Source organism: Gymnogyps californianus, chromosome 24 (assembly GCF_018139145.2).
Source record: "Gymnogyps californianus isolate 813 chromosome 24, ASM1813914v2, whole genome shotgun sequence".
NCBI classification, from domain to species: Eukaryota; Metazoa; Chordata; class Aves; order Accipitriformes; family Cathartidae; genus Gymnogyps; species Gymnogyps californianus.
Window position 1 is genome coordinate 2,829,982 of NC_059494.1, and position 22,189 is coordinate 2,852,170.

Sequence of the window (22,189 nt, forward strand, 5' to 3'; positions counted from 1 at the left end):
CTTGTGTGGCTGCTTGCTCAGGGACTCCTTCCTCATGCTGTGTCTCTGTCTTTCCCTTCTTTCCCCTCTTGTATTCTCATGTGCAAAACCTCTCTTGTTCTCTGCCCAGTGGGAAACAGATGACACTGCTGAATACGTAAGTAAAAAAGTAAAAATCCTCCCATCCTGGTTCTGTCCCTTCCCTTCTCCCACTTCCTATTGTGGTGTGATATTTTCCTTTTCCTTTATTTTTTTGCAGTGCCAGTGTGCCTGTTTTAAAGCGTGTTGTTGAATGTTCCCATGCATTGTCCCCACCCTGTTCACTTTGCTCTGCAACCCTGTGTGATTGTGTAGTTTGTCAGCACGCAGCAATACTGCAGGGTTTTCCGCTCGGCTGTGAAGGAAAGATGAGTCTGCTGCTCCTTCATGGGGAAGCAGATGGGACATTGAATCTGGGACTACCTTGAACATATGTTTAAAGATGGGCTGGTCTGCAAGCACCTCTGGTTTGTGTCTGAAAAACATGGTTAGGCAGAAAAGCATTGGGTATTCAAAGCCCCGTAAGTCCTAAGCTATCAAGGCAGGAACAAATGCTTTGTGCCCTTAAAGGGTCAAGATTCTTAGATACTCATTGATACAAAGCACTGACTCGCTATTGGTGCTTTTACCTTTTAAGTAGACTTTAAAATCAGGTTGGCTGTTTGGCATTTGCTACTTCTGCTAAAAGGCTAAACATTTTCCGTGATCTTACAGCTACAAAGCAGTAGGAGAAGGCGTTTCCTTCTTGGAATGGCAGGGTCCCAAGATAATGCACTACTAGATTGAATGTATTCGTGTCTCCTAGAGATTGCCAAGTGCCCTTCAAAAGTGAGGGGCCTCTCTTTTACAGATAGAGAAACTGAGTCACATGAAAGGCAAAGTCTCTTGCCTAAAATCTTAATAAAACTCAGTGGCAAGTGTGAAAGCAGAACAGGTTTCTTGACTTTTCTAGAAGACAGACCTGTCTCTGTAGCTAATGGCTTCCAAACTTGTTGATCAAAATCCCGCTATTTTGAAGTTCTGCTGTTCCACTCCCTGCTCAGCTTTGAGGGCAATACAGATATTTTCAGGACCAGCAAGTTCTTCCTAAGTGCTGCCCTGAGATTTAATATTGAAAGCACAAAGGGGCAGTGGGGGGCGAGGAAGGCCATAAAACATGCACAACGTTCACATCTCCCTCCTTTTCAGGGCCTCGGAGAAAACCCTGCTGTATATGCTCTCATCCTGTTTGATTTAGCACGGATATTCCTTTTACAACACAGTCCTTTGAAGGGCTGAATACTTCATGGGGAAGGGCTATTCTTCAGGCCAGTCTTCCAACAAAAGCTCTTGGGAGCCAGGTGTGGTGAGGCTGATAGAGGATGGAGGAGGGAAGGTGTTGGGGATTTAGCAGAGCTCTAGCGTGCAAGCAGAAAATGTTGTCTTGCACTTTGTGTTAAAGCAATCCCTTTAATATTATGAAGGCATTAAAAAAAATCTCTGAGGAGAGAAGGGAGGGGGATAATGGTGGGAAAAAAAAGTAATCTCCCTGAAACTGCTGAGACCTCCTCTGAGACTGCATAGTGAAGAGGAAAACTTGGAAGAGCGCAACAGCTTTTTGATGGCTGAAGCAGTTTGTGTTGAGATAGGGAATGTGTGAGAGGTAGATCTGAAAGAGAACGCATTGAACCAGGGCCCTGCAGAGTCGTGGTGTGTTTACAGAGGGACTGTTTGCAGCCGGGATGTGTGTGCCTCTTGCTAAGGGAACGTGGCGCTCATCCTCCTGCCAATTGCCAACTCTACCCAGTTGCCCCAGAGTGTCTCGTGGTTTCAGATTCAATGAATGCTTCTGCATGCTAGAAAAGGGCTGAGACTCCTGCAAGGAGGAGAGATCTACCCGTGTGTATGTACCTGAGTATTTACATGATTTTCCTTTGGAATCTCGCAAACAGGAAATGATCATTGCTGGGCTCCAGCCTGAGACTGCATATTCTATTACTGTAGCCGCCTACACCATGAAAGGAGATGGTGCTCGCAGCAAACCAAAAGTGGTCACCACGAAGGGTGCAGGTAAGAGTCTCTTCCTGAACCACTGAGATTCACCAGTTTCCTAAAGCCAAGAAGCTCTTTCTCCAGGCTCAGCTTCTTTCATCCCACTCCTTTCATGAAGGACAGACTTGCAACAAATGCCATGCTGCCCTGAAGACAAATTATTTCTAGTAAGGCAGAAACCCCTTCATTCCTTACATGTAGCCCTCACTAAATGACATAATTTTCTGTCCAGTGCTGCGGAAAGCCCAGACACACCCAGAAATGCAACAGAGGATAAATTCATTGCTTGTAATCTCTTGTGCTATAAATTCCAGTGCACCAAAAGTAAAAAGAATCTCTGCCTGGTCTGACACCGTGGAGAAACCGTGTAGCTTTGATGGTTGGCGCACACAGGTACCCTGGGGAACAGGAGAGCAGAGGTCTGCTCTCATGGTATTGACTTGCAAAGATCTGAAAAGGCAGACAATGGTAGCTTACACTGCCCACTCTTCTCTTCTTCTAGTATCGTGTCTGAATATACGTCCCCTCTTTGCTCAGGACTAGCAGAGGGAAAAGTACTGACAGTATTGACCTTTCCTTGCTAGCATTTCTGGGACCTGGGCTCTGTCTGCACGTACCACCCAGATTCATTTCTCCCTTTGACCTATTCTTCGTGGCAAAGTGTCTGTCAGCCTCAGTACAGAGGATGTGGTGCCAAGCTAGGATGGCAGGGCCTAAACAGAGGAATGACAAAGGGCAACAGAGTATCCCTTGCTGCTCCAAACAGTTGTGCTGCAGGCAGAAAGGAGAGGTACGCACTCCACCTGTCCTCTCAGCATCTGCATTCCTGTGGTTTCTCCTCTCACGGCTAAACCACTGCTCTGCAGTATGGGAAGGGTTTCGTGCAGTGAAGGGAGACTACGGTACCTAGCCCTGGAGTTGTCCCTCATCCAGCCATCTCTTGTTGGACTGTGGTTACCTTCTCTCACCCCATTTTGCTCGTGCTCTTTCTTTTGTCCCTGCTGTCAGATGATGGCTTTCTCCCCTTTTCATTTCTTTTCTTTGTCTACTAACTTCCCAACTCTGGCTGTTTATTTTCTTCTTAGTTTTGGGGCAGTCATCTTCACTCTGCCCGTAGCAGCTGCATAAACTGACATCATCCCTTGTTTCTGGAAGAACATTGCACTCTGCCTCTGCAGGGATCAAAGGCCTTCGGTCAGCGCCACATAATTAACCTGGAAACCTCTGCTCAGGCTCTGGAGGCAGCACAGACACTCAGCCGAGTGTACAGGACAGAGAAGGCTCAGGAGCCCTGGCCTGGAGCACAGAGGGCTGGAGCCGCGGCTGCCCTCCTTGCCCTTGCCTTTTCCCTGCCCTAACTCACATCTTCATCTCATTTTATGTTCTTGTGTTCAGACAAGTGCATGGGATTTCAGCCTTTCTCCTCTTGCCTCTCCTGCCTAGTTAAGAGAACGGTATACAAGAGAACGAGGTTGCTTTCCAGGACACCAGCTCTTGCAAATGTTACAGCAGGGTACGTTTGGATGTCAGCATCCAAGGCTCCTGTCCTCACACCTTGTAGTATCAGTGCGCTGTCAGAAGCCTTTTCCTTCACTCGCCGCCTTCTCCTTCCCACTCTGGCTTTGCCTGTGTTTCTTCTCACTAGCTCCCTGGTTCTCTCTTCTCGTTTCCTTCTTCCTGAGGCGCTCTACCCTTTTCATTTTTCTCTCCCGGAGCCTTTCTCTCTGCCTCCGTCCCTTGTCACTCTCTCTTGTCACCCTCCCTCATCTCTCCCCATTAGGATTTGCAGTGCAGGTGATCAGTCACAGAGGGATGTTTTCTCCAGCACAGCAGCTATTACCCAAAACTCAATTTCCCCCAACTTGAAATAGCTATTTTAAAAAAAATCTTTCAAATGGCTCTGTAACATTCTTATCTTCTTTGCAGTGTTGAGTCAATATACCTTCTGAGAGGAGAGATTTCTTTCTTTATCATTCAGGGCTAGGGGCTGAATTTAAATACAGTAATACATCCAATTTTCTCCTTTACTGTCCAAACCAATTGCAAAATAAAACACTTCCCCTCGCTCTGCGCTTTCTTCTCACCTTTCTTCCAAACAATATCTGTTGTGCAAATGTAATATTTTCAAGCTCAGCTGATTATAGTAACATTTGTGATAAAAACCAAAACGTAAAGGTAATGGCATTGTTTTTCTCTTTAATGTGTTTCTTAGGCATTTCCAAGGGAGGCTCTCCCAGCACTGCTCCCTAGCCATTCTTTGGTAGTTTGAAATGAATAAAGCATTTGTTTCAGAGACAACCCCTCATCCCCGTGTTCAGATGTCAGTCGATGCAGCAGGCAGAGTGGTTTCCCCAGTTTGACTCTGCCAGGATCTCTGACACAGGCAGCACCCTTCCCTGCCGGCTCCCTCCTGCTCGCTTCATTAGCCGCACTACAGCTTTCCAACCTGCCGACCCTCGGTCAGACTCGTGCTGCGAGAGTGAGCCGGGATCTCTCCTAACTCCATTCTCTCTCCTCCTCCTGTTCAACCAGAAGAAATACCAAAGCGGAGAGAAGGAAATTAGATCTCTAATAGTGGAGTTGAGTGTAAATGACGCGTGAGCTGCTGGAATTAATGCTCTGGTTTCTCCAGCTTCAGGAACCTCTGGGCCTACACATGTCATTTAACTGTGGCTGTGGGCTTGCTTAGCAGTCAGGCAGTGCCAGGGCTCATTAGACAGAGGCATGGCACTGCTGAGCTCCTGCAATATCCCCCCAAAAGTGGAGGAATGAACTGACAGGTTAAGGAGGGAGCTAACTGAAACCACACCAACACTCAGCTGTCTTTCTCCCTTCCTCCAGAGGAGAGAAGCTGCACAGAGCAAGCAGCAACTCTCCCTACCCTCTGCCTCGCACAGATTTTGGGCTCTGCTTCCACTCTCTGTGTGCTTCCTTCTTTCTGTACCCAACTGGGTGATCAGATGCCTGCCAGACTTGCTGAGCTGGCCTCGTGCCTGCTGCTCAGGACCTGGGGCTGCCCAGACTTCCTTTCCCATCCTTCATTACTTCACCCTCAGCTGCTCTGGACTTCCCAGCCTGAGCCAATCTGTTCCAGTCTCTTTCTGCATGAGTTGTGCTGTGTAATGGAGAGAGAGAGAGGATGGGAGTTTGGGGGACTCCGGCGTTCGTTCTTCCCCGCCCTGGGAAGCAATCTGCTCAGGTGGTTAGGACAGGAGGCTGGGAGTCAGGACTCCTGAATTTGTTCTTCCCAGCTGTGGGAGGGTATGTGGTCCAGTGATAGGGGAGGAGCTGTGCACACCTTTCCATCCTGAGGAAAGGGAAGAAAATAAATCCAGAAATGGGTCGGTACCTCACAGCTCACATGTTGGCAGTGCACCTCATTTCCTAAACTTGGTAAGAGACCATCCACCTGTACCACGAGTGGGTAGCAGCAGCTTGGTTTACAATGGGATACGCTAAAGTGCACAGAGTCGAGCTGAAACCTTGCCACTGATTTGAGGAACCTGTTGCTGCAGCTTAAGAGTCTCTGCATCTCCTCACCAGCCACCCTGTCCCACGTTTGACTGAAGGTGTCTCTCTTCTCTCCCAGTCCCAGGGAAGCCCATCCTGTCTGTGCACCAGACAGAGGAGAACACTCTTCTGGTGAAATGGGAGCCTCCGTTGGATGCGGAAGGCCAGGTGATGGGCTATCGGCTCCAGTTTGGCCGCAAGGATGTCGACCCCCTGGCTACCTTGGAGTTCACGGCCCTGGAGGATAAGTACACCGCTCCCAGCATCCACAAGGGCGCCACGTATGTTTTCAAGCTGGCCGTGAAAAGCCGGGCTGGCTTTGGGGAGGAAGCTGTGCAGGAACTCACCACCCCTGAAGACATCCCCAAGGGTTACCCCCAAATCCTCGAGGCGAGCAACATCACTTCCATGTCGGTCCAGTTTGGCTGGCTCCCCCCTGTGCTGGCCGAGAGGAACGGAGCCATCATCAAATACACCGTGGCCTACCGGGAAGCCGGTTCTCCGGCAACCCGCTGGAAAAAGACCTGCCCCCCTCCCCAGAGAACTCGTACACCCTCAACGGCCTCAAACCCAACACCGCCTATGACGTTAAAATCCGTGCTCACACCAGTAAAGGCCCCGGGCCATACAGCCCGACCGTCCAGTATCGGACGTTCCAGCTGGATCAAGGTAGGACTTACCGGTTTCTCCTCCCTCTCTCTCCTTGTAACCGGGGCTGGTACCGGGAGGCAGAGAGCTGGAGAGGTCAAGCCAGGCTCAGCCAGGCTCGTGAGTAAATGCAAAGCACTGTGGTTTCACACTCAGTCCCTCAGCTCCTCTCTGCCTTGTGCCAGGTAAGTCCCTTTTACCACTTTCTTCTAAGTTAAGTCCGGACACCCTTCTTTCACTGGCACCTGAAGTGGGGGGCCAGTCGCTATACAGGTGGGAAGAGCATTTTCTTCAGCTTTTGCAAACAGCCAAAAGAAAACAGAAAAATCAAAAAAACTCAAAACGTGACCTGGGATGGGTTTCCTCACCTGAGCATGCTCAGAAAGCCAGCATCTTGTTCCTGCAGCAGCCACCCAGACCCATAAGTGTGTGGGCAAAGGCACGCACCCTCCCTCACCCCTCCCTGGGGTTAGGCATAGGGACAGGGAGTGCTGGGAGATGGACCTTGGCAAAACTCAAAAGTGTGGAGGAGGGAACAAGCCCTTCCATTCCTGCAGCGGCAGCCAGACCCAGACTGGCGGAACCTTTTGCCAGTGCCTGACGTTCTTTTCCTTCTCTTTCTTGCTCTTCCTTCCCTCTGCTGCCTTTTCTTCTCCTTTCTCCCCTTCCTCCTCACTTTTCTCTCAGCAGTTTTACCCAAAAACTTCAAGGTGAAGATGGTGACAAAGACATCTGTCCTTTTGAGCTGGGAGTTTCCTGAGAATTACAACTCTCCCACCCCATACAAGGCAAGTGGAATGGAGGAGTCAGAACTGTGTTTCTTCCCAGTTTCCTGGGAGTCTTGTCTGTTGGTTTGAATAAGAGGTTGTAAGAGGCAGGAATTCTGGATTCCTGCCTCAGATATGGGCAGATAATGGTTAATCATTAGATCAAGGAGGTGGGCTGAAAATCAGGGCTGTTGGGTTGCATTCCCACCTCTGTTACCAAATCATTGCCTCCCTAGGCAAGTTACCACAATTTTTCCATTTCCGGATAAAAATTTGTCTTCCCAGAGAAGTCTCAAGGCTTTGTCCTGCATCTGCCTTATGCTTGGGGACCCTCTTGTGCAGTGGGCACAGGATATAGACAGCTTCCTACTCAGATGGCTCCTATTCCTGTGTTGGCTCCAGCTCTGGCGGAGCTGGGTGGAGCATGGCAGGGCTGAGTGCCCCGTGTTCTCTGCAACTTTGCTGCCTCTTCGCCTCCCATAGATCCAGTACAACGGGCTGAATGTCGATGTGGACGGCCGCACTACCAAGAAACTCATCACCAACCTGAAGCCCCGCACCTTTTACAACTTCGTTCTCATGAACCGTGGCAATAGCATGGGTGGCTTGCAGCAGAACGTCGCTGCCTGGACCGCTGCTGACATGTTATCAAAGAAGCCAGAGGTGACCCACAAACCTGATGCTGATGGCAACGTGGTGGTGATTCTCCCAGATGTGAAGAGCTCTGTGCCTGTCCAGTAGGTTTCTGTTAAACTGCAGATGTGGGGTGCTCAGTTTATGTTGTGGGGGTCAGCCCTGATGGCTGGAATCCACAGCACAAACCTGCAAGGGCAGTGGCAGGGGGTGTGTTCCCTGCATTTTCAGCCTTGCCTGACTGTTGTCTTTTGGAGCCGCTTCCCAGAGCTAACAGAGGATGCCAAAGAAGTGCGAAGGCAGTAAATAAGGAGACATGTCATACAGGGTTGCCACTGAATACGGGCTCGTTCCAGGAACAGCAATAACAACTGTGCTAAATTAAAAATAAGGCGTTTGCTGGGTTGGGCCAGTGGGGTTGTTTGGTCAAACCTCGCCTTCCACATTGGTGTGTGCAGTCTCTTCTGTGGCTTGTAGAAGGAGATTAATTCCTTCTATTTATTCTGATTATTCCCAACTCTTAGGGCTTACTACATTGTGGTGGTGCCTTTAAGGAAGTCCCGAGGAGGACAGTTCCTCAACCCCTTGGGCAGCCCTGAGGAGATGGACCTGGAGGAGGTAAGCACGGGTGAAACTGAAGCCAGCTGTGGGGAGAGAGCAAACAGCTGTAATGGATGGGATGGTGACCCGAGAGCCTGGGAAGGGTGGTTTTGGGGTATCTGTGCTCCACGTTCTGAGTAGCTAAGGTGTGGCCAGCCTGAGTGGGACGGTTTGGCTCTCCTTCCTTCCTGCTCCCTTGATGGTGCTGAAGGCAATAGGGCTCAGAGCATTCCTTTGCTTCCTCCAGCTCGTTCAGGACATTGCCAGGCTCCGACGCCGAAGTCTGCGTCACTCCCGACAACTGGAATTCCCCAAGCCCTACATTGCTGCTCGTTTTCGCTCCCTCCCCTCCCACTTCATCTTGGGGGACATGAAGCACTACGACAACTTTGAGAACAGAGCCCTGGAGCCAGGGCAGAAATATGTCATCTTCATCCTGGCAGTGCTCCAGGAACCCGAAGCTGTAAGTGCTGCCTGCTTTCCTTTGCCCTCTTCAGGTGCTTGTGCCCCTCTGTCCCCATTAGCGACCAGAGACAGCAGCTGCTCCCTGTGAGCTGCCAGCAGCCCTGGTGCCCTCCTGGCATTCGCCATAACTCTCTCCCACCAGATGCCAGAGCTTGAGGTTTTTTTCTTTGTAAAGACCTTCCAGTCCAGCTGTGGAACTTTTGCATGTGGCTATTGGAGCTGTTTGTGCTTGCGTCTGCATGCAGCAAATGTGCTCTTCCAAGCAGACATGCTGATGACACAAGCTTTTGTGCATTTTGCCAGTCTTCATGGGCAGGACTTGCTACACTTGTGGCTCCAGATTTGAGTCCAGAATGGGGAGCACTGAACTATCCACTCAGGACTACACTCGAGTTCAGAGATCCCTAGGTCAAACCCCTTTACAAACAGTAATTTCTTGTAAAGGCTGTCTTTTTGTTCCTTAGAGCAATGACCCTAGACATCCTGCTTTGAGAGTAGCATGTCACCCACCCTGGTCAGTGCTAAGTTCCCCGCCAAGCAGACAGGGGAGCGTTCTATGGAAAACTACATGTGCTCTCTACCACTTCAGCACCTCTGCTGATTTCATTGGTGCTGTGTTTGGCTTTATGAAAACAACTGTTTTAATATTTACCTGCCTCCTCCCTCATGCACAATAGGAAGCAGTCTAATACTTTGTTGTTTTTAAATCCCCCTATGGAGTTGTAGCAGGGAGCTATTTGAAATTAAGAGTTTTCAGAGGTTTTTTCCCAAATAAATATTTAGTTGTGTATTTGATATTAAAGGATTAGGCTGACACGCTTCTGAATGGGTTTCTCAATCGGATTACTGCAGCTTGTGGTAATTTCTGCTTTAGAACAAGGTACTGCATACTTGCTCACAACGGCCTGGATTCACAGCAGCTCCCACGTATGTAGCCGTATTGCAGTCTTGCTGAGAGCTGATAGCGTTCAAGGACCCAGAGCCCAGGTCTCCTGTTCTTGTTGTCCCAGGCTTTTCACTCAAGCCAGGCCATGCCAGTTCTCTGTGCATTTTAGTTTCTGTGTAAGATGGGCATGCATCCTTCCTGGGGTGGGGAGATTGTAGCACTCATGAGAACAAGCAAGCAATGCCCATTAGCTAGGACCCTGACGGGTTTGAATCCGCCTCTGATTCTCCTCAAGAGCCCAGCTCACTGCAGAGGTAGCAGAGGAGACATATTGCATTTTATTAATTTATATTTAATTGTAAGGGTTGCTTTTTTTTTGTCACCAGACCAGACTGTTTCTAAGCATTAATTCTTGTTTTAATCCCTTCCCTCTTTCTCTGTAATCCCATCTGACTGTCAAAATCCAGATGGCTACATGAGTGCTTGGAAAAAGTGTTTGTGTGCTTGTGGCAGTAGAGAGGGCTCAGGGATGTGGTGGAACAGAGGCATAGTCAGCTGGTTTTCTAAAAGCGCCTTCCTGGCTACAAGATTAGGTGAGCCATAGGCACAAGGCAGTCTACAACTTCATGTGAATGTGATCTTTCAGTGGTCTGTCTTGCGTGGAGCACTGGAGGAGAAAGATACCTGTCATATGGATGCTCACAGACAGGAGTTTTTTCTATAGGTTGAAGAGGGCATTTTCTCTGTTATTACTTCGTTTGTGCTGCAGAGAGCTCACATCCTCTCTAGCAATTTCTCTTGTGGAATACTATATGCTTGCCCATTGTTTTCAGTCCCCATTCCATCTCTGAACTGTGTTCCACAATCCTTCATGTCTTCCAGACTTTTGCTGCTAGTCCGTTCTCTGACCCCATCCAGCTGGACAACCCTGATCCACAGCCTATCATTGATGGAGAGGAAGGGCTGATCTGGGTCATCGGGCCCGTCCTGGCCGTGGTGTTCATCATCTGCATTGTCATTGCCATTCTACTCTACAAAAAGTAAGAGACGCTTCTTGCCCAGGTCTGTGACCATTCTGAATGTCCCCAGCTCTAGCCCCTAAAGGGAATTTCCTCCTTGGTCCTAGAGTTGTCAGCTGAGGGCAAATCCTTCCACCAGCACCAGAGAGAGGAGCCCTGAGGCACAAATGCTGAAATGGAAGGGTCTGACTGGCACAGGAGAGATTACCAGTGGGTTGCAGGGACTTGCTGCTTCAGAGTTTACCCCATGGCGCTCTCAGTAAAGCTGTGCTTGTCTGTAGACAGTCTGTTGTGGCATGTGTGCAATGAGTTTGTCAGCTCTCCTGCCTGTCTCCTCCAGAAGAGCTGCTCACAGCCACAGCCTCGGGCTCACCTTCCTGTGTTCTCTGTGTGTGTGTGTGCATAGTGGGGGTGATGCAGAGAAAGCACCTTTGTGCTGTGGATCAGCAGAGACCTCCATTGTTCCCAAAATGGTTTTCAGCTGGAGTTGGGAGATGAGCAGCAGCAGTAGGGGTGTAATGTGAGTCTGCAGGAGAGAGGAGGGAACAATCCCTGGAAATCTCTCCCTTTTCTTTGGCTTTCTGAGCAGCTCATGGTGCGTGCATGGGAACGGGGGCCCCTTGAGCACACACAGGCCATACTGTGCAGTGAAAGAGGACAGGAGAGGAAGCAGATGCTGATCAAAACAGATCAAGAAAAGGGGCAGGATGGCAGCTATGGCCAGTGCAGGCGTGTCCTTAGCTGGGACATCTAGTACCCAGGATGGAGGGAGCTCTCTTAACCCTGCTCCATCTCTCGTCTGCACAGGTGTGTTTGCTTGTGCACACGGGTGTGTCTTTTGCATCCCAGCGTGTGTGAAGCTGCTGGACACACCAGTGCTCTGGGGCCAGGGACACACCAGTGCTCTGGGGCCAGGGATTCAGGTGGTCCGTGTTGGTGTTCATTAGCACTGATGTAAATGGGTAATCTTTACTGGTCCCACCTTCCACCTGTGTTACCAGGGCTAGAGCTGAGCAAATGCTTCCCCTTTCCTCTGCAAGTCCTTTCTAACCTGAACATTTGTCTTGTCTTCTCTCCACTTACTGCTTTCCTGGACAGCAAGCCAGACAGGTAAGAGCACCAGATTTGCCATTTACTTAGGTTCTTTCTTGCTGTGTGTTAGGCAGTGTTTACTGTCTGTGGTGATGGGGCTTTGTTGGTACAGTTCCTACCGTTAGATCTGTCCTAACAGAAACCCTGTGTCAGACTAGCACGGGACCATGTTTGAATCAGGGTAGAAAAAGCAAAGGAAGCCCAGCTTTCTCCTGCTTGTCCATTCCTAAATATAATGGCCCTTTCTCAAGCTGAGCAGCAGTGACAGTAAACGGCTCATAAAATGTTAGGTTAATGGAGCAGAGAAACACCCATTTGTGTTGCAGTCAGAGGTGAAAGCGGGTTTTCTCCATGTCTGACTGCTCCATACAGGCTGTCCCTGAGCCACTGGCATACTGGAAGCAGAATCTCACCAGCTGAGCTGTCCTCGCCCCGTTGCAAAAGCTGTTCTTGCCCCATCAGCCAGGGACTTCTAACAGAGTTTGTTTATGACTGCAAAAATGAGACTTATTTCAGACCATTTCCAAGGCTAGGAGAGCTTTCATTGGAAGTAACTGATGGGTTTAGCCGATGAACTATTAACAGCAGTTTCAGAACTGTGGCAAAAATAAACTACTCCTGAACTGCAAAGTGGTGTAATTCCAAAATGCTGCCCCATACAGTGCTGGCAGGGCTCGTGCCACTTCTAGCTATTAATGTCATTAAGAGACAGCTAAAAATGTACTGAATAGCCTCCTCTCTGCCTAAGTAATTGCCATTATTGCTGCAGGCGTATTATTGGAGGCTTCTGCGCAACCCAAGCAGGAGAGGCGAGGAGCTCTACAGCCATCTTGCTAGAAGGGCTGGGACAGTATTTGCAAGCCTCAGGGTGTGGGTACACGTTCTCTGCCCGCTGGAGAAGTTCTGCTCCCACCAGCTTGTCATTGTTCCCTTGCCAGAGGTTATCACATCTTCAGATCAGCACTGGGCTTTGCTTCCAAATTCTTTTCAAGGAGAACGAGCCAGGTCAGCAAAGACTTTTCAACTGCCTCAGCTAACCTAGCCCATTTTGAGCAAAATATATTAGGAAGCACTTACACGTGCAGCTCAGCTGGCAGGTTGGAGCGGGCTTCAGCTTCTGGCAAGGAGGTGAGACAGATCTCAGCAGGCACAGCTGTGATGGGAGAGGATGTGTCTCCACTGTTTTTTGAACCCGGATTTTTCGGGTTCTGCAGATCAAAAAAGGTTGAAAACCACTGCTCTGACTTCTCTGTCTGCAGCAAGGCACTGAGAGCTCCTAAACAAGCCAACAGAGCAATATCAGTACTTTATGTCCAAGGTCATGGCCAGGAGATTCTGTACTTTTCCAAATGATTATGTTGGCTCTGGTTCTTTCAGGCTGAAAATGGCTTGGCCAGAATTGGAAGGTTTCTGTTTGCAGAGCTCTGCAGAGTTCAGGGGAGGCTTGTCTGTGCAGGGAGGCTGAGGTGTGAGTTCGCAGCACCTCAGCTGCTCCGTGCTGCCTATCTGTACTTCTGCTGTGAGAAGGGGGAACTTCCAGACTTGTCGGAAAGCTGCTGAGGGGCTGCTAGGCTGTTGTAAACCCATCAAATATAGCACGGACAAAACCTTCCAAACCTCATCCCTTTTCTGATGCATTTTATGTAACTTACATCCTTGGCTGCATCTGACCCTGATTTCGGTGGGAGCTGTACTTCAGGTCTGAACATGGCCTGAGTAGCTGAAAAGAGTAGAAGGCCCATAAGCTAAGCTGCTTTGTCTTTTTGTTTTTTCGTTTCTTTTTTTTTTTTTTTTTTTTTTTTAAAAGCAAACGGAAAGATTCAGAGCCACGGACAAAATGCCTCCTGAACAACGCTGAAATCACCCCTCACCACCCTAAGGACCCTGTGGAAATGAGGCGCATCAACTTCCAGACTCCAGGTAACCGGCTGCTAACCAGCCTTTCTCACTGGGAAGGCAGGAGTGGAGCAACTGCCCTTCCCTGAGCCCCTTCCTGCCTGCGTGAAGGCTGCTGCAGTGCTGCCTTTGAGACCCAGTGCTAACCTAGGATGCAGCCAAGGAACCTCAAGCCTTGTCTATGCTAAACAAGACTGCTGAAAGAAACCTTTGCTGGGAAACCTCAAGGACCTTGCACAGGCTCTACCCAGCGCTAGCAAGGCAGGAACAAGGGCTTTCCTGGATACCCAGCTAAATTGGTGCATTCTGGGCTAAGTACGCAGCTGCAAGTGCCGTGGCCGTGCCAAGCTTGCCAGACCAATGCTGCCGCGCAGCACCGTGCCTCGCACTGGGAGATCCCCAGGGGCGGTGGAGATGAAGTGTGGCAGGCTGTCCAGCACGCAGTGCTCTAGCTACATCTGCAACTGGTGCTTTCTGCATACATGCCAAAACGCTCCTGTTAGGAGCCAGGCCTGCCCTGTGGGTTGTGCGGAGAGAGAAGGGCAGCTGGGTGCTTCGTGCAGACGAGGCAGCGTCTCCTCGCCTAGTGCAGATGCCATCACTGCAAACAGCCGCTGAGCTAGCGTGTAACTGCACTTAACTCCTGGGCAGAGAGGCTTGATGCACCCTCCTTTCTGTACACGTGTCCCCATGTGCATGCGTGTCTAAGCTGCCTGCATGGCACCTCCGCAAGCCACCACAGACACGGCCCGGCACGGGCATGTCCTCATGCAGACGGACACTTGGCGATGCTGAACAGTGCCTGCGCACTGGTACACGCGTCTGCCTCTGAGTTCCTAGTGCTTGAGGATTTGGAAGGGAATTTATTGTGCTTTTTGGGGTCTGGCTGTTGTTTTCAGTTTGTTTGTATTTTTTTGCTGTTTTGTGCTTGTTAGTAATGTTTCTGCAGCTCCTGTTACCCCTTCCCATCCCAGTCCTGTCCTTAGCGTTGTCTGAGTTTTCTTAGGGTGAGGTTGGCAAGTCAGTAGGTACCCAGAGGGCAGGGATCTTTAGGGAACCACAAAGGCAGCACTGAGCTGAGGGTTTCATAGCAAAAAGAGTTGGGAACAACCCATTGGTATCGGCCCAAGCTTAGGAACGATTGAGTCTCAGCTGAGGGATGGAAGTGTGTTCAATCCAGCATGCAGGGACTGAATGCAGAGCAGTTCAGCAGCAGTTAGGTCCCTAAATCAGCTCTTACCTAGTGGTGCTCTTGCAGGAGAGTCTGAAGGTGTCTGAGATCTTTTGAGTGTCCCCAGCTGCAGCTCAGCAGCAGTTTGCATTTGTCTGGGCTCAGTGTTATATACTGGGTGCAAAGAGGAGCTCCCTTTGGGAGTGTTCAAGTTGACTTCTGGGTGCAGATGGTGGTGTGAGACCCAAGAGAAAGAGCTGCACTCCCCCATGTGAAACCTATGCTGAGATAAAAGTAAAGCTAAAAGGTTGTGGCCATCCAGCTTAGCCTGGGTGCTAAGAAGCAGCTGGAAGTGCTGTTTCATGTGTTTCCCTTACTGGGTATTTCTCCCTGTCCCCACAGGATAGCAGAGTCAGCTAAGGGCACTTCCGAGCTTCCGTTAACATGATCAATAGATGAGTGAGTCTGTCTTCTGTTGACCCTGCTGTTTTGGTCATGCTGTACCTCTGAATTCTTGGTCTAAGAGGCTTGTAAAAGGGACCTAAGACATACAAACCTGCCATTAAGGCTCTGCTAGGCAAAGGTCTGCACATCTCAAAAGACTGCCTGGCTTTGTCCGGTCTAGCTTTAGAAAGATGCTGCCGCCTTTTCTTTGTAAGTTTATCTAGCCAAAGAGTTTGTCTAGCTAGTTTATTCTGCTATATAGTTTGTAAAGCAGTAAAAGGTTTTAAAGGATTTGGGAGAGTTGGTCACCTGCCTCCCACAGAATTTTGCAAACAGTTGGGTGAAAATGGAAATGGATGGAAAATCAGAGCTTGGAGTGTGTTGGTGATGATGGAGAGATTGTGGTGCAGTTTGCAGGGGAAGACTCTGTAGGTGCTGTCTGAATTAAAGCCATTTGAATTAAATATATTGTGATTTAGAAGAGGGCCTGTAGGCTTTTCTCTGGCCAGGTGACCCAAGGTCCAGCAATCACGTTCCCAGCAGCATAACAGAGGGGGGATGTGGGAATGGGAGTGTGTGTGAGCATCCATGCAGCTCGGACAGGGGAAAGCATAGCACATCTTGGCTATCCTGTCCTAGCCTAATCAGCACAAAAAATAACTTTCTTTTCCTCTTCAGATTTATGTTGTTTTTTGTTTTTTTATTAGCATGAAATTTTAAAAAAAGTGTATATTTTATTTATTTATTTTTTACTGTTTTCTGCAGATTCTGGTCTCAGCAGCCCTCTCAGTGACCCTGAGTTTGACTTTGAAAGTTAGTTCCTGTGTGTTTTTGTTCCTGTTGGTTTCATTTTTTCCCCCCATTATTATTTTATTCTCTTCTGTCGCTTTCCTTTCCAATTCTGTTTCGTTCCTGTTACTATTTTTTTTTCCCCCCAATTCTCTGTATTCCTGCGGTGTTTGCCCATCTCATCCCTTTTCTGTGCCATCTGTTTGTCTGAACTGCGCTTCCAGTTTTACAGTATCAAATAACAGGCCTTTTGCAAGACAAGGGTAGTAGCAGCAGCAGCAGCAGCAGCAGCAGAATAGAGCCCCTGGTAGCAGCGTGGGACACTGTCCGTCCTTCTGTGTCTCTTTTGCTGTCCCAGGAGAAAGACCTGGGTTTCAAGGCCTTCCTTTTCTCCCCATTGTCACAGATGTTTCATTTCTGAAGCTTGGCTAAATGTCCCTTGTACTTATTCACGGGCAGAAAGCAATCTTTTGTGCACCAGTGTGTGAGCGTTGTATGTGTGCGTGCCTGTGTTTTTGTGTTCATTGCTTCGTAAGGTAGGGAAAGAGAAAACCGGAGCTGCAGCTGACAATCCCCTCTCTTTGGCAAGAGCCGCGCAGGCACCTTTTCATGTCAGACGAGGAAAAGGGACGTTTCCCATCTGTGGCAGGTGTCTGTTCCTTGGCATCAACTTGTTCCAGGAGCACAAAGACCGGCGGCCTCTCCATGGTCCTCCACACCCCTTGGGTTTCATGCAGAGTGCCATCCAGCCGTGGTGATTTTGCAAGGATAAATGGGCTCTGGCCCATGTAACAGATGTTAGGGTGACGTTTCTGGCGAGTTGGCTGGTGCACAGAGAATCAAGTCTTTTGTGATAAGATTAGAGAGATTCAAGTGATTGAAATGTTAGATGAGACTGGTTCTAAAAGACTTCATCCCCATTAGAAGCCAAGATCCCAGCTTTGCTGGATGGGTTTTGGGTTTGATTTTTTTTTTTTTTTTTATGCTGGGCAGGGAAGTAGATGTGAGGTTTGAGCTGACAAATGTGAAGAATCACAGATGCTGCTTGTGCTCAGAGATGCGAGGGCTGGGACATTTTTCTGAAGAGTTTAATCCAAATATTGGTCTCTTTGGTATTGAATACTCCTGTCAATACTGCCCCAGTCCACGTGCCACCTCCCCTCAACCCCCTAGTTGTAACAGAGGGGGTTTGTGTGGTTTTTTTCGAGCCACACTGATCCCTGGCTGAACCTCAGCCCACGGCAGTGCTCCCTCTGCCACCCTCGCCGCTGCGGGAGGTCTCCCTGGGTGGCAGCCCCACAGGTAGCCGGGAGGCCGACGAACAGAGGAACCTGCGAGCCATTTCCCTTCGTGTCTAAATAAGTTACTGAATTAAAGCAGATAAAAGAAGCTGCTGCAGCTGACGCAGCAGTGCTGGCTGGTACCAGTGAGAAGTACCACTCCTGGCTCATTTAATATCAAACTCCTCCTGGATCTTAATGGGAACCCCAATGCACTTGGCATTTTGACCAGGAAAGTGTTTATCGCTGCAGAGGTTTCCGGTCTTCTTTTATTATAAAGAGCCCTAGAAATCGATCCGACAAGGAGATTTCTGTCTTTAACAGCAGCAAAACAAGGCAAGTTCCCATGTGCTCTCAGCCAGTGTCTGTTTACAGCGGGTTGGAGGTGGGGGCAGGATGTTCCCCAGCAAAGAGACAGAGCTGGTTTTCAGGAGCCAGTCACACTGAGGATTTTTATTGGAGCTTTTATGAAGGAAACTTGTGAAATGCCTTCAAGGGGAATGTGACTTCTCATTCCAGTTTGGCACAGTGGGCCTTTCCCATGCAGCCCACTTGCTCAGAAGGAATGACACATATTGCTCCATGACTTCTAAGCCAAAGAGAATCTGGGGGTTTTTTTCTTGCTTGCTCGTTATTACTAGGTTTTCTGATTTGTTTTTTTTTCCGTTTAACCTATGTCTTCATCATTTGGGATTTCATTTACAACACTGTGTTTCTTGGCACGCTTCAGCAAATAATCTCTAGCTTTTTGCAGCGGAGTCAGGTGGTGGCAGCTGGGCCGAGAGCTGCCCGGCTGCCTCCGAGCCCAGGGGGGAAGAAGTCAGTGAGGGGGTGACCCGCAGAGATCTGGAGATGGTTTATTGAGTTGCCAGAAGTTGTTCTGAGTAGGGTTTGGCTTTGCCCTAATGCTACAGCTCAAGGTATGTTTGCTACCCTCTTCAGCCCTTGCTTTCAGAAGCAGAAGGACAGACACTGAGAAGAGTGTTTATAATATGAACTTGGTTTGGTCTCTGATCTCTGGCATCTCAGCCAGTGTGGCCTTCCCGTCCCACGCAGGCAGAGAGAGGACCAGTTCCTCCGAATGCCCCTAATCTGCATCCATTGCTGTGGTAATGGGGTGGACGGCAGCCACCTTCCAGTCCAAGGTGGGAAGCAAAGGAGAAATCCTTTTCCAGGTGCAGCGGGCTACAGGACAACAAAAGATTAACTAGGAGCTTCTCCTCCATGAGCTGGGAGAGGCTTTCTGCCCTGATCCTCAGCAGAGTAGAATGGAGCCAGCGCAGGCTCCACAATATGTCGGGGTTATTTTTGTGAGTGTTTTTGGTCTATCCCCCCCCTTTCTATTTTCAGCCAGACTTCCTTGTGCTGAAAATAGATGTCTGGTTAGCTTAGGAGAAACCCGTTTGAGTGGTGGCTCCAATCCCCACTCTGTGGCAGACTCGTCCTGTCCCCAGGCCTGGGGGAGGCAGCATCTCTCCAGAAGTCACTGTAAAACTGAGGATGTCATGCTTGCTTTGCCATCTCTGTGCTGAGTTTTCAGAGTATCTGACCATGCTGCTGCCACCGCCGCTGCTTTGTCACACACCAACACCCACGGGGCTCGAAATTCTCCCTGGCTTCCATCTCTTCTCCACTCCTGTCCTTCTCATTGGGGGCACTGCCCAGGGCTTCTCAGCATGCTGCTGTCCTTGCCTGTCCGCTGTCATTCGTAGCGGGGTCGGCTGGCAGACAGCATGGGAAGCCTTTGGAAAAACATGATCCGATGCAGATGAGCAAAGCACGGAGCGCTTTTCCACCTCGATTTGTAGCGTAGCTATTTGAGGTGATAGGACAGGAAGGATCCCTGCTCTTTCCAGAGCTCCAGCTGCCCCTCTTGGAGCGGGATGTGCAAATCACACTTCAGACTGAAAACCGAGTCTGCCTTCCCTGCTCAGCCCCCTTCGTGGCTGAGACGTGCCTTCAGTCTGACCAGTCTGGTGCAGCGTGGCCCTCCCACTACCAGCACATCTCGGAGAAGACCAAGTCTGTTCCCGGGCAGTTCTGTCTGCCTCAATACAAGTACAACTAAGTGTTGGTGAGAATTGCAAGGGCAGCAGGTAAACCAGGGTCACGAGGCATCGGTCTCCCCAGCAGATTGTTTCCCATCCTCCAGCCTGAGAAGGGGCAGGAGGATTTTTTGCCTCTCCATCACCGAAGGTAATGACCTCCCCAGCAGAGACTGCGAGGGGGTTGGTAAAGCCTGCCCCGTAGGTGGAAAAGGGAGGACGAGGACAGAGCAGCGCTGGCCGTCTGCGGGCTGTGCTGTAGAAGGAACATCATCCACCAGGCAAGAGCATGAAGAGGAGCCAGTGCTTGACATTTCCATACCTGGTTGCGCTCTTGGAGCGGTGAAGGTTAGACCGCTGCATCCATGAGCTCACCAAGAAGCTTACAGAGCCAATGTTGTGCAAAGGACAATTCCTGAAAAGCCTCCCCTGCTTCCCCCCATCTGCATTCCCTTCCCCTGCCCCACATCACCATGGTTGGCTGGATCCCTGCCCCTTCCCTTTTTTTGTGTTGCAGTTTGTTTATGATCATTGCGGGTGCTGTAACATTTGCTGCGTAGGTTCCTCTGGCAGCGTTTGCTCATTTTAAGTCCACTATTGGAATCGCTAACACGCATCTGCTCTTCGGATTTTCCTTTTTGTTTTGCTCTGATTTACACATTGAAAATGGGGCCATCATGGGAACACTCTCATTTTACTCGTTGTTTTTATTTCCTTGATTTTTATTTTTTACTTCCAAGGACACAATTTCGAGCCCTGAATTCTTCTCTTCTAACCTCCCTACTTTCATTGCAGATCTTACATTGTAATTTTTTTTCTTTTCTTGTTTCTTCTTTCTTATAAAATATGTGACGGTTGTGAATTTTAGTTATTATTAAATGAGATTCTTTTCCTGCTGTCTTGTCTTTTAGGTATGCTCAGCCACCCACCAATCCCCGTTTCCGAGCTGGCTGAACACACAGAGCATCTCAAAGCTAATGATAACCTGAAATTGTCCCAAGAGTATGAGGTATGAGCAAGAGTGAGTGCTGTGCATGGGTTTGCAGAGCCAGGGAATTAGGAAATTCAGACAGGCCCTCATCCAAATAAACATAGCTTCATTTTAAGGATCTGGTTAGTTGAAATAAGAAAGCTATTTATGTATTGAAAATTAAGTATTTGCTCAGTGCTTTGCTAGGTTCAGTTCCAGATCATAAAAAAGAGGCTTGGTCCATGAGCCGCTTCTGTCCAAAGAGTGGGCAACTTGGGCAGGGTCTGAGCTCCCTTCAGGAAGGGGAATGCATTTCTGGAAGACGACTGCCAGACAGATGGGATGGGGAGTTGTCCTTGGGGGTGCCTGTGTCTTGCTGCTGAACATGGAGAGGACCAAGCGCAGTTTTAGATAGCTGAAGTTAGACGAAATGAATAGTAAGTCCTCCACAGCCGACAGGATCAGCAGCCACGGAGCTAAAGCTGAGAAGACAGGATGATTTGTGCCTTTCTTGTCTTGCCTGGGGGTTTTGTCCCCTTTTTTCTCCTTCCTGCTAATGTTTGTACTCAAATGGGCTCCTGCAGGCGACCAGCCAAGCAGAGCTGTGGCTGCTGGACTTGCATTTCAAATGACTACCCCGGACTGTGAAATTCCCGCCTTGCCGGGGCTGATGGGTCAGGCCAGTCCCAAGGCAAACTGAGGGGGGGAAGGTGAAGAGCATCATAGCCCCCACGTTACCACTGCCGCTATATAGCATGGCATCCTTGTCACCAGACGAGGAAGGGCTGTGTGCTTGCACAGACCGGCTCGTGTCCGCTCGCGGTATTGTGGCTGCATCAGCACTGGTTAAATCCCAGTGCGAATGCCCGGTGCTGCCGGGGCCATTGGTATGCAGGTTGCTTTCATTGCAGATTGAACGTATGACTGAAGGTTTTTTTGTTGTTCAAAGACATAAAATGCCCTGATATTTTTAGACTAATAACTAGTCTAGACTGCCTAGTTCTGTTTGCAGGCAGAGAGCGAGGGGATATTTTCTGAACAAAGGACTGGTTCTGGGATGCTTTCTCCCCGGTCTGGCTTGCAAACATTGGCATGCGTGAAGCAGCTCCGTACTCGCAGCTCCTCACCCACAGAGGGGGGGAAGGTTTGCGTGTTGGAGAAGGTGCATTTGCTCTGCCGGGGTCTTTCACCCCACGTTGGGGCGCGGGGGGAGCAGCAGGCTGTTAATATGCTCTATCCAGATTTCAAAGACTGATTTGCATAATGCAATATCCCAAGTGCCCTGGCTTCGTTCCAGCACAACCTCCTCTAGTGGGAGAGCCAGAGCTAAACAAACATCGCTAATGAAATGAATGCAAGGCGAGATTAGAGGGATAGAGAGCAAACAGACACATTACAACAGTATAAATACCCATTAGTTAGAAATGCTCCGCAGCGAGAGTGCAAGAGGACGTTGGTGTCGGGTAGTTTTGTACCAGCATTGCCACGACCACTGGAGCTGAGCTGTTCCCCGGGGAGCTCTGGGGTCGGCGCAGGCAGGGGAGGGCAGCGGGAGCGGGTGCCTGGCAAGGGCTGACCTCTGCGAGCTCAAAGGGACGAATCCAGGCAGGCGTGTGTGGGACCCTGTCCCCACCGGCCAGGAGCTGCACAGGCAGCGAGAGGGAGAGCGAACAGCGGGAAACACAACTCAGCATGCTCCTGCCAAGGCTCCAATTGAGGCAAACCCCTGGGGCTCTGCAAAATGATGAAGGAATTAAGCCCTTGTTTTATTTAATTCTCTGGCTGAGGATTTAGAGGTAAACGTAATTAACCTAATTTCCATATCTGGGACAGCTGGACTTTAGGAAAAAAAAAAAAAACAGCCACCAAACCTGGCATAAATCACTAGGACAGGCAGAGAGGATTTTTCTCTCCAGTGTATTTCA

The 22,189-nt window shown here is 49.5% G+C and overlaps 1 protein-coding gene across 1 annotated transcript in view; it reads left to right on the forward strand.

Annotated features, from left to right (window-relative positions):
* Positions 1 to 22,189, forward strand: part of PTPRS (protein tyrosine phosphatase receptor type S) — a 164,578-nt gene that overhangs the window by 129,143 nt on the left and 13,246 nt on the right. The window contains 12 exon segments of the mRNA XM_050910677.1: positions 1,950 to 2,067; positions 5,639 to 6,058; positions 6,061 to 6,228; positions 6,898 to 6,995; positions 7,458 to 7,711; positions 8,132 to 8,225; positions 8,455 to 8,670; positions 10,441 to 10,598; positions 11,676 to 11,687; positions 13,477 to 13,589; positions 15,946 to 15,993; positions 20,206 to 20,303. Coding sequence (XP_050766634.1) covers positions 1,950 to 2,067; positions 5,639 to 6,058; positions 6,061 to 6,228; positions 6,898 to 6,995; positions 7,458 to 7,711; positions 8,132 to 8,225; positions 8,455 to 8,670; positions 10,441 to 10,598; positions 11,676 to 11,687; positions 13,477 to 13,589; positions 15,946 to 15,993; positions 20,206 to 20,303 — 1,797 coding nt within the window.